Source organism: Leptidea sinapis, chromosome 6 (genome assembly GCF_905404315.1).
Source record: "Leptidea sinapis chromosome 6, ilLepSina1.1, whole genome shotgun sequence".
Taxonomy (NCBI): domain Eukaryota; kingdom Metazoa; phylum Arthropoda; class Insecta; order Lepidoptera; family Pieridae; genus Leptidea; species Leptidea sinapis.
In genome coordinates this window covers 6,335,330-6,348,232 of record NC_066270.1, presented here as the reverse complement: position 1 = coordinate 6,348,232, position 12,903 = coordinate 6,335,330, and the positions used below count along the sequence as shown (strand labels likewise).

General features: G+C 34.5%; 1 protein-coding gene and 1 long non-coding RNA gene across 4 annotated transcripts in view; both read right to left on the bottom strand.

Annotated features, from left to right (window-relative positions):
- The window catches only part of LOC126965176 (atlastin), a 45,759-nt gene extending 37,411 nt beyond the window's left edge, over positions 1-8,348 (bottom strand). For 2 of the 3 annotated variants that reach the window (XM_050808617.1, XM_050808618.1), the window contains exon 1: positions 8,207-8,346. In XM_050808617.1, coding sequence (XP_050664574.1) covers positions 8,207-8,261 — 55 coding nt within the window. In that variant the 5' untranslated portion in view covers positions 8,262-8,346. Of the gene's footprint in view, positions 1-7,946; positions 8,044-8,206 lie in introns of all 3 variants that reach the window. The other variant, XM_050808619.1, reaches the window with a different exon arrangement.
- On the bottom strand, positions 371-6,585 carry LOC126965179 (uncharacterized). Its single transcript, XR_007729498.1, has 2 exons — positions 1,452-6,585; positions 371-1,348 (listed from the first exon to the last, which is right to left on the bottom strand). It is a non-coding gene; the product is annotated as an uncharacterized LOC126965179 (long non-coding RNA).
- Positions 8,349-12,903: the final 4,555 nt, after the last annotated feature.

Sequence of the window (12,903 nt, the reverse complement as noted above, 5' to 3'; positions counted from 1 at the left end):
GCCGAATGGTTAGTGACTCTGACTACTAAGCTAGAGGTGCCGGGTCCGAATCCCGTTAGCTGCATCATTTATGTTGAATATTATGGATGTTTGTTTACGAGTCATGGATGTTTATTTGTATTTATGTATGTTTAAATAAGTATTTCTTGCCTTGCACAGCCACTTTGTGGAATCAACTACCGGCAGCGGTCTTCCCGAACAGATAAGACTTAAGGACCTTCAAGAAAAAAGCATACCCACCTTAAAGGCCGGCAACGCATTTCTTGACACACCTGTTGTTGCGGATGTCCATGGGCGGTTGCCTCACCTCTCCCCGTCCCGTGAGCCTCTTGCCCGTTTGCCCCCTCTCATATAAAAAAAAAGTAATAAATAAAATAAAATAGCCTTTATTGCTGCTTTTCCTTACAATTATTAGTATATACATGCCTACTTACTAAGCACTTAATTGATTTAATCTATTCTATTATTTGAACTATCGGCAACTGGATGTTTGTGTAGGACAGCTTGTCTATCGACAAAGGCCTCCTCTAAAGATGTCCACGTATTCCTGTCTCTCGCTAAACGGGTCCATATCGGACCAGCCACTTTCTTGAAGTCATCTTCCCATCTTCTTCTTTGTCTGCCTCTATTTCTTTTGCCATCTCTTGGGTACCATTCTGTTATTAACTTAGTCCATTTTTCTTTACTCTCTCGTAACATATGTCCCGTCCAACGCCATTTAAGCTGTCTGTATGTAGTGTGTGCATTTTTGAATTTTGTTTTCGCTTTTAATTGTTTAATTTGTCTTGTAATTTTACTTTATCAATTCTATTTATACCTACAATACTCCTCTCCATTCCATTTTGGCAAACTTTTAATTTAGTTTCTTGTAATTCTGTTACCGCCCATGTCTGGCATCCATATAGTAAGCATGGCATAATGCACATTTCATATACTTTCTTTTTTCCTTTCATTGGCATTTCTTTATTCTTCATTACTTCTCTAAGACACCAAATCTTTTTCCAAGAATTAGTTATTCTTCTTTCTATTTCTTTATTCATGCAATTATCTGTAGATATAAGTTGGCCCAAATATATATATTCGTTTACATATTCTAGTTGTTCGTTATTTACTGTTATTTGTTCATTGTTTACTGCTTGTTGGGAATTACTCATAATTTTGGTTTTATGCATTGTCAGACCGGCCTTAACGCTTTCATCGGATAGCTGCTGCAACATTAGTCCCAGGGTTCCTGCGTCCTCTGAGAACAAAATCAAATCATCGGCAAAACGTAGATGGTTGAGGTTTTCTCCATTTATATTGAGCCCATTTTTGGTCCAGTTTAAATTCCTGAAGATCATCTCCAGTACTGCTGAAAATAATTTAGGTGATATAGGATCTCTTTGGCGTACACCTCTTTTAATAGGAAATTCGTTACCCGTAGATTCCAGTTTAATTTGTGCTGTACTCACTGTGTATACGTTTTTAATTATTCGTATGTATTTTGTTTCGACCCGTTGTTTTTTTAGAGCGTCACTTATATACTCATGTTCCAATGTATCAAACGCTTTGTTGAAGTCAACGAACCCAATATAATACATTTTATTATATTCTTTATACTTCTGTATAATTTGTCTTGATATGGTCAATAGTTGAAAATTTGCTTCGGAAACCAGCTTGTTCCTTAGATTGGTTTTCCTCTAGTGTGTTGGTAATTCTATTTAATATGATTTTTGAAAATACTTTATAAATATTGGACATTAAACTGATCGGCCTGTAGTTTCCTAGTAAAGTTTTTTAAGTTAGTTTCCTTCTTAAGTAAGTATATCGTATTAAATATATCAGTCTTTGTAGCCATAGTTCAAATTCATTTTTTTTTATTCAAAATAGGAGTTATAATCACTTATTGAACGTCATAATCTACCACCCATTCAAAAGAGACTGCCCCAGACCTGAGAAGAATGGGCGCAAGAAACTCAGTACAGGCTATGCCTAGTTTGGGGCAAGATAATATGCGTAAAAGTGTGTCAATATTATTATTATATATTATTATTATTATTATAGATAAATAAAAGTAAGTCCACCAGAGAGAGTACCTATTCTGTCCTACAATGCCTACTCCGCTAGGTAATAATATTATACTCTTAGGCCTAAGCAACCTGTTGCAATATGTTGTGGTCAGAAGTTATGAGATAGTCGACGCACGCGACCTGATACAGTTGAATCTCCAACTCCAGTTCAGAGTGTGATAAAACAGATGCGAAACAAACAGATAAACTGTACAGATAACTGATAAAATTATTTTTATCTGTCAGGGTTTTAGTACTCCTATTCTATTACGTCTTTTATTTAACTTTGACTGTAAAATATTTTAGATGGATAGATTTTTTTTTCATTAATATGTTATTAGACCAGTTTGAATTTAAAAATTAGATATTATAAAATTATGGATTGAATGTGGGGATGAGTAGTGAGATAAGTCGAACTCGGCGTACATTCCTTCATTCATCAGATTGGAGATGTACTTAAAAAGGACGTGATAAGAGTCCCAAGAATAAGAGATAGGATGAACAGGTTGCTGTATCAGTAGGCATCAGAAAAAGCCGGGCAAGTATATTAGTACCGACGTACATCCAAAATGATTAATTGCAGCTCTGGGAGGAGTGCGTCATTATAATACGTACGTAAAGTAAAAAAAAAAAAGGTCAACACAAGAATTTCTTCAGCTTAGGAACAGCGCTTTTAAATTCAATCAAGCCGAATAAAAGGAGATAATATAAAAATCGATTACACTAGAAATGTATATAAAAACACACCAATCCTTCGAATTAATATTCTAATAAATATTTTTGCAGTTTGCAACCAGAATTGGAGCATTCGTCAAAATAACTGCTTTTTTTTCTAAATCTATCTAGCTAGCTTCGCGTACAAGCTCACTCGAGAGTTGCAATCAATAATAGTTGATTTGTACCATTGCAAAGATAGGTCATTTTATAAGCAGTAAGTTGTAAGAAATGAAGTAGGGTTCCGTGCATAGAAGTTAAGGCCAAAAACATGGTGAACAAATACATTTCTACCGTCAAACTCCCACAGATACGAACGCAGCCGTAGTGGCGCAGTACAATTTATGCAGTGTTAGGTACGGACGCAACAGTCAATCGGTTCTAGCTTGTGAGGTACATGTCGCTATGAAACCAAAAAAATAGTAGGATGAAACCCATTGGAAATGGAAGAGAATATAACAAAAATGAAAGGAAAAATAAATTACGGACGATCTGAGTTCGGGAAGTGGAAAAGGGGGGTGTTGAAGGGTAAAAACGGCTTTTTTTATGGAATAGAAGACCAAACGAGCGTGCGGGTCACCTGGTGTTAAGTGATCACCACCGCCCACAATCTCTTGCAACACCAGAGGAATCACAGGAGCGTTGCCGGCCTTTAAGGCTTATCTCGATTTCCGGCAAAACTACAAGTCCTATGGAGAATTTCCCCACCTCAGATCGCCCGTAATTTATTTTTCCTTTCGTTTTTGTTATTTTCTCTTCCTTTTCCAAGAGGTTTCATCCTATAATTTTTTTCACTTTTTATCATTTTCAAAAGCCAGCACTGGTCTAAAACACAAAATTTCAACTCCTGCGCGAATAAAAGTGTAACTAAACAATATCATAATAACCCAACGAAAACGATCAAAACTCGAATATTTAATCCAATTAGATCAGACAAGAGCACCAAAACGCAGTAGCGATATACTTCTTTATCAAAATTAAAATAACACTGAACATTGATTTATATTTAGTGTGTCCAATTGTGGTTATCAGCTGCGTAATGCGAAACACTTATTACTACAAGTCGTACGGAGTGTAAATACATACGATAACTTTTAAATTTTTTAGTACGAGGATTATTAAACTCAATGGACTATACCATCAGATTAATTACGTGAGGATCGCTGGACTTTTAGCGGGCTAAATGAAGTACTCGCTTTGATTTTGATGATTTAAACAATTTCTTATGTTTTAAAGTGATTACCCTCACTTCTGGACTTAAATTTATTACACAAATAAAAATTGAACACAATATTTTATGAACAATGCGGGACTCGAAACCGCGACCTCTCGAGTTCCGTGCGACCAACTGAGCCAACCGTTCGAGTGACGTATCGTTGATAAAGTCTTGCATGCTTTGTTCAACTCTCAGGTTGTGGCTTCGTCTGCGAGGCGCTCGCGCGGAATTTATTTGTGTCATACATTTTGATGATAAATAGTACAAGAAGTCTACAGACGCCATCAGCAAATTTTCAGATGTGAAATCACAAGGCATACCGGGTCGATCAAGTCGTAGAAGCTTCTACTAAAGCGGACAGGTAACAGGACATGAGATCTGAGCGGTAGACAATAGATAATAGATAGACAAAATATTTTTATATTGACTGGGAGGCTCCTTTGCACAGGATGCCAGCTAGATGATGGGTGCCAAAACGGCGCCTATTTCTGCCATGAACAGTAATGTGTTTCGGTCTGAAGGTCTGATGAGACTAAACATCTTATGTCTCAAGGTAACGAGCGCAATTGTAGTGGCGCTCAGAATCTTTGGGTTTTTCAAGAATCCTGAGCGGCATTACATTGCAATGGGCAGGGCACATCAATTACCATCAGCTGAACGCGCCTGCTCGTCCCTGATTGATAGTTAAAAAAAATCAAGCGCACTAATTCACCGTGTAAACGTGTACTGACTGTAAATAATAATGTTAACCTAATGCAAGGTTCCTGTGTCACAATCTCTTGCAAGCGCTTCTTTGAGTATCATAGTAATTATTTGCTTCAAATTAAGCTCGGCAATGGATCGCAGTGCCATGATCAAACTGACCGTGCCTTTTCGCCGTACGCATTCTTAATTCATTGGTTTTTATCATCGTTCGGTTTACATATTATCATGGTCTAATATTCCACGCTTCTTTTGATAAATACAAATAATATGTAGGTATGTGAATCTAAACAATTTGTTATGTTTTTTAAAGTGATAACCCTCACTTCTTCTAATTATACAAATAAAATTTGAATATTTCACTGAGCTCGCAAAACACGTCTCATGTCAATTTCCTAATATTGGGGTTGAGAAGGTTATGTTAAGTAGATCCTGTAGATGAAGCCACAACCTGAGAGTTGAAGCATACAAGATTTATGAACTTTACGTCACACGAACGGTTGGCTCAGTTGGAAAGAGCGCTCGCATGGAAAGCGAGAGGTCGCGGGTTGGAGTCCCGCATCGTTCATAAATTTCGTTTTCAAATTTTATTTGTATATGAAATTTTCGTAATAATGTAGAAAGTAAATCTTGAGAACGTTGATTTTAATTTTAGACTCGCATTGTATATAAAAGTTATTGTAATCTACAACCAATCTCCAGTGATGTTAATAATCCCAATCGAATTATGTAGACATAAGAAGGAGGACCAGTTTTTTAACAGGCTTCACGTATTTTTTCCACGATTCAAACAAGTTTCGCGCACATTGCTCCTTCACCTCAGCTGAGGTCGATTAACGTCATTACACAATTTAAATATTGCTCAATAGAAACAACACTTTCGTATGAACATATTGTTTGACAGTACGACGATGATTTAATGGTATTTTTTGTTATGGCATTAGGGGATGAGCCGAGCAGGACATTCAGCTGTTGGTTGATACACCCTACCCATTACAATGCAGTGCCACACAGGATTATTGAAAAACCCAAAAATTCTGGGCGGCAGTACAACAACACTCGTCACCTTGAGACATAAGTTGTGAAGTCTCATTTGCCCAGTAATTACTTTCACTAGCTATGGCGCCCTTCAGACTGAAACACAGTAATGCTTCCACATTACTGCTTCACGGCAGAAATAGATGTTGTTGTGGTATCCATAATCTAGCCGGCATCACATGCAAAAGAGCCTCCCAGTGGTAAATGTATGAGGCTTCAAAAATCTTTGGAGAATAGTGTTGAAGCTATATTTTAATGTTACTCAATTTCTTAGATTTACATATTCTTTGGTGGTATACTGTGTGTTGGTATTGACAATACCAAGACAAACAAGAAGTCTTCTTTGCTATTTAAAGTGAGTAAAAGTAGATCCGACATACCCAAGTGTTTGTTCAGGGGTAAGACTGAAAGAAAAATTTAAGCCTTTGAGGATTTCAAGAACTTTATCTAAACCTAATAGGTGCTCGTAAGTGATTCAAGTCTATTTAGATAAAAAAGAAACAATAATCATGAATGGTTATTTTTTGAATATGTGGAGGATTTTGAATACTGAAAATATCACACAAAAATTTGATAATTGTAAAATTTCCCAACAATAGTTGGAAGAATTTCCATTTACCGAAAGATCAGGTCAACTTACTGATATAATATAAGAGTTATCACCTAAATAACTACTTTCCAAGTGGGCAATGCCTTTTGTCTATTAATTTAAAGCTTAGTTTAATACCTCTCCCTCACCCTCATGCATAATAATATTATAATACTTAAAAAATGGAGAAAAAATTTTTTTGGCACAAATTTAAGTACATAATATAATATAATCAAATTTAATTTAAAAAAAGACACAGATCACAGACAAAGAAGACCTTCAACCTTGTAATAGCATGAAAGTACAATTGATGTGGGGCATAACCTATGCATAATTACATGATTGTACAATCAGCATGAGTTACAACCTGTAACCATAATGGATGTTGTAATATTGCTAGCTCCATACACATTTATGTTATAGATGATCATTCAAGAAACACTGCACATAGCCTTTTTATAAACAAAACATATGTGAATACTTGTATTTAAATATATTTATGATAAACCTTGGATATAATAAAATATAAAAGATATTATCACACATATGATGAACAAGTAATTTATCTTAATTGAATATTTGTCAGGAAATAGCATTTAAAACCAAGAATTATTATTGTAACTAAATATTGCCACTATTTGTGATCTATATTTGTATGAAATAATCAGAAATATTAGTATAAACAAAATAATGTTAGAAAATAAAGTCAGTAGTTTCAAAGAACTTTTTCAGCTGACAGCAAACCTGAATATGGTTTGATTGAGGATGATGATTGAGGGAGAAACTCAATAAATATGGATGTAATATTAAAACTAAAATTATTCGCATTAACTATGGTTTTGGTGCTTTATGGTTTTGGCAAATAGCTAACCTTCAGTGCACATAGAAAGATGAAAAGTAACTTTCCAAATATTTAAATTGTTAATTTATATTCATTTCATAACCTTTTTAAATTTATATTCATTTCATAACTTTATTATTATTTCACATTTTGTTAAATATAACACATTGCTGAATTGGAAGAGCGGAGACACCTGGTACAGGCATTATTTGCTTAAAAGGCCACTAGCTGCTGTAAACTATGATTTTAAGAGAAATAAATTATTATTATTATTATTACATAGAGTGGAGTCTTTAATTTCAGTGTAAAACTGACTATACATATTACCTGGATACAACTTAATATATTTGATTTTAATACACATAATTTTCTTATATTATCAGTTATGAGCTTTCATTAATTAATAAATCATTAAAATTCATAACTGTTCATAAGTTTTTAAAGATGTATAAAATAATATCATGTCATATTCTATTTGGTGGTGACACTGGTTACCACATTAATAAAGGACAATATTGTTATAAGTATCAACTATCTTGATATAACACAATACCTTTGTCATAATAACAACAAGGTATATAATATTTTTCATTGACTTGCAATGTTGCAGTTTCGTATAATGAAGGCCCTGTACTACACACATTGTTTACATAAACAAAAATTTACATTTTCCAATAATCGTTTCATAATAACCTTCACTTAGTTCTTATTGGCAAAGGTTAAAGTTAAGTTGAAAAACATACAGTGATACGCGGCAGTGCAATTACGAGATTTACTGAATGAAATGATAATGTTTACCTGATGCAAGATTCCTGTCCGCGCCTTCCGTCATTTTTGCACTTGCTATCACGGAAATTTGTCACTCAACGCGTAAAGCAGTTGGTGATCTCCGTATCTTGAGGTTGAGCACCAAAATCCAGGCAGCAATTATAAAAAGAACCCATTTTCAATGTCACAAGATACACGAGGGTATCGTAAGACGTAAGGCAGCTTACGTTCTTACAACACACGTAAGGACTACGCACACTCGTTGCGAAATAATACTGAATAATTTTTACCTTCATCCTCATGAAAATTAGTTTCCTGGTGTTTTACTTCCTCGGTATCAGCCATGACCAATTTATTTATTTTATGAACTAACTTCACTGAAGTCTGAACATAGCGACACACAAATTACAATATTTCCAAATTCCAATTTCCAACACGGCGCATGCCAATTGTCATGACATTTGACATTTAATTGTCATTTTGACTTTGACAAAAATAAAATTTTACGATGAATACAAATATAAATTACGGTCATTGCCTACTTACATGACCTTCTATACATATGGTACAATAATGACTTTCTATACATATCATTCGGAGTCTGATAGCAGAACGGCAAAAGTATGCATAAACAATGTAAGCACACTTTTCCCCTTAATCGTGAGTCAACTGTGTGTCAATCAACAAGACTAAGTCTGCTATTAAATAGAGCTCAAATAACGTTACCGCCGCATAAAAAGAATGTTTTGTCTTATCACCGGTATGTTTATTTTATTCATATAACATGAGTTAGCAAAAAGCGTAAATAATTTAGTAAAACGAATATTTTTTCATTAAATTTGGTACAATTTTTGACAAGTATTCACACCCTTTTCTCTCTCGCTTGTCAGAATGAGACAGATGAAAGGATGCGACAAGCACTCAGTCAGAAATGAAAACTATAGAGTCGCACTCTTTTAAAGGTCCAGCGAAAGCTATTGCCGAAGAGTCGCTTTTTTAAAGGCCTTTTGAACAACATTGTATTTTGTGCATAGAAAGTCATTGACAGTGAATATGAATGGCTTACAAGAACATGAACAATTACAAACTAGTCCTATTTAAACGGTATCACAGATGTATCGTAATCTAACGATAATTGAAACTTATTTACACCGCAAATTTATAAAAGCTTATCTTTTTCAGCTTTTTGGTTACACGAGATAGTGAAAGAGAATTGGCGCCAGTTGGTAGCAAGAGAGAAATGTGAAGAATTTCACAAAACAAATAAGTCGAGTGGAATTTGCTCCACTAAAAGATTAAAGCGTTTAATAATTCATGCTCATAAAGTATGATAAAACTTTTCTAACATCAAAAGTATTGAAATCTCTTTCGAAAGTCAAATACATAAGTCCAATTAGCCATATTTGACAAAAGTTGTTAAACCAAGATATGTTGGTGACGCTAACGTGTAAGCGGATACCAACATATCTTGTTCTTGATATTATTAAAAATGTCTATGTCTTAAAGAAAACTTAACTAAATGTAGCAAATTAAATTTATTTCAGGGAACTTAATATTTTAATAACCAGTTTCTCGAATTATTTTATGTTGATAAAAATATTTTAAGTGTTTGTCCCTCTCATTATAGGCCACCTTAACTTATTATATTCAAATACATTTAGAGCGTTAAGGAGTAACAAATATACGCACAAACCAATAAATAAACATACAACCACACTATATTTTAAATCTTTCGCCTTTAAAATATGAGTGTGGTTTTAGATTAAAAACGTAAAAAAACTCCGACTGAACAGATCTTGATCAGAAAATAGATACATATTATAGAATCATACGCAGCTTACACTGAAAAAGTTTTTACATTGCTGTCCAGTGAGCAATAACATTTTTAACAACTGGAGTAAACGCAGAAATGTATAAGTAGATATGCCATACGTGTTATATGAGATAGAGCAGAGTATCAGCAGTAGACTATGAGCAAATCAGTGCATTCACCATTATTTAATATAAGAAAACAATTTTATAAATTAATTACAACTTTTTATAAGCATGACAACGTAATAACTGCTTTGTAGTCATAGTAACCAAAAGTCACTAATTTCTTCTATGAGTAAGACCTCTATGATAATACGAAGCTTATTATGGCGTAATTTGTGGCATGTGCCAGATTTCGGTGTTTTATGTGAAGCCCCATCCACACGCTTGACAAACAATGGCAAACAGCAAACACGGACGTGTGCATGGGTGTTTGTCGTTGTTTGCCTGTTTGTGTTTGTGATTGCCAGATCAAAGGATGTTTGGCAAACAGTTTGCGACGTATCCACACGTTTGGCAGCGTTCAGTAATGCGCGCGAGCTTGCGGGAGGCGGACGTATTTTCTTGCTACACTTTTTCGTTGGCGCGCAGAGCGTAAAAAGTGACTGATTGGTCAGCAACTACGATTCTGACATTTTTGGAGGCTTTCAAAATGAGCCATGTCTCTGGAATCCCAAAGATGCCGATCACAAAGATCGGCAAAAGGTTAATGATGCATGGACTCGCCTCAGCATTATAATGAATAAAAGTGTCAAGGAATTGAAGACCAAAAAAGAAATACTGATGGCTACGTTCCGCAGACATTTGAAGAAAAAAAAAGATTCTATTCGTTCCAGTGCAGGTAAGTTTAAATAATCAATAAATATTTGTCTAAACACCCCTGCTATGTTCCTTGCGAATAAATTTTATTTTTTCAGGATCCGATGATGTTTATACACCGGTCTGGTTTGCTTATGACCTGATGGAGTCATTTTTAGGACCAGTATATACCTGCTCAAATAACGTAAATTCAGAGGAAGTAAGTAAAACAACTTTTTTTCATTATGGTTTATTCATACATATTAAATTTAAACTATCATTTATATAAAGATTTAATCAGATAAAGTTTTGATTATCTATTTGCAAGAATGGTAGCACTCTAGAAGACGTGACGTCGATTTAGAAGCTGATATTGTTTTCTGTATAGAACTCGACATGTAGAACGATGTACTAAAATATTACATTGCGAAGCCTCATAATTTTCGAGAAAAAAAAAATCCTAAAGTTACGAAAAAAAAATACGATTGGCTTAAGTGTCGTTTGACAGGCGGAAGGGGCTATAAGTGGTTAAATCTGGTAGAGGGTGGGGCCCCGATTATAATGTTACCACTCTTATTACAAGGTAATGAATATTTTATCAGAAATTTCCAAAAAATGTTTCTAACCTCAAATCAGATAAAAAGCGTAATAAGTCTTCTGTTTGAGCCGCAAGAATATAGCTATACAGTCTGTATCAAAAGGTGCAGTAAAACTTAAAAAGGTTAATTTAAAATTTGAACTTGACTCCTCTCGGTATGGGGGTACCACAAGGGTTTATTCTTGGACCCTTCCTCTTCCTAATTTATATAAATGATCTACCTAACCTTGTAGAAAAAAAACACAAGGTGGTATTGTTTGCAGATGACACTTCACTTATATTCAAAGTGAAACGAAGCCAAGTTTTGTATGACGAAGTAAACAATGCTCTATCTGACATCGTGTACTGGTTTAGCGCCAATAACTTATTGTTAAATAATCATAAAACCAAATATATTAAATTCACCGCGCCAAATGTCAAAAATGTAGATGCGAATATTTTATTAAATGGAGAAGTGGTAAAACCAGTGGAATCTGCTATATTTCTTGGCATTACTCTTGATTCCAAATTCCAGTAGGGCCCCCATATTGAAGGATTGGCGAATAGGCTTAGTTCTGCAGCATATGCGGTTAAGAAAATTAGACGGTTAACTGACATAGATACGGCGAGATTAGTATACTTTAGTTATTTTCATAGTATTATGTCCTATGGTATATTGTTATGGGGCAGTGCAGCCGATATTAATACTATCTTTGTGCTGCAGAAGAGGGCTATTCGCGCGATTTATAACCTAGGTCCTAAAGAATCATTAAGAGAAAAATTTAAAGAAATAAACATTTTGACTGTTGCTTCTCAATACATTTTTGATAATGTTTTGTATGTTCATACATCATGTATGTTCATAAGCACATTGAGGAATTTTCTAGAAACTGTGACATTCATAATGTTAACACGAGGAACAAACATAAACTTGTTGTGCCTACTACTCGGTTGGGTCGAGTTAGTAGGTAAGTCTTTTGTTGGGCGATGTATATGCTTCTACAATATGATCCCAGAAAATGTACAAAACAAATGTGTTACGAAATTTAAAAGAATTGTCATAAAACGTTTGTGTGGGAAAGGTTATTATAGCATAAACGATTTTCTTAATGACACCACGGACTGGGAATAAAGCGAACACCCTCAGGCTCTTTAATTATAAATGTTCATAAGCACATTGAGGAATTTTCTAGAAACTGTGACATTCATAATGTTAACACGAGGAACAAACATAAACTTGTTGTGCCTACTACTCGGTTGGGTCGAGTTAGTAGGTAAGTCTTTTATTGGGCGATGTATATGCTTCTACAATATGATCCCAGAAAATGTACAAAACAAATGTGTTACGAAATTTAAAAGAATTGTTAAAAAACGTTTGTGTGGGAAAGGTTATTATAGCATAAACGATTTTCTTAATGATACCACGGACTGGGAATAAAGCGAACACCCTCAGGCTCTTTAATTATAAATGTTTATTGTACGATATTACATTGTAATCCATATTTTATATTAAAAAAAAAAGCCCGCCGAGTTTCTTGCGCCCATTCTTCTCAGGTCTGAGGCAGTCTCTTTTGAATGGGTGGTAGATTTTGACGTTCAATAAGTGATTTTAAATCCTATTTTGAATAAAAATATTTGAATTTGAATTTGAATTTGAATGACCTTTTGGCACCTTTTTGTTACATCCTGTGACCTTACTTATCCTTTTCATATTACTTACTACTTACTTAATGCTACTACTACTTACTTATCCTACTACTTACTAATTACCTATCCTTTCTATGTTTAGGGATAATTTTT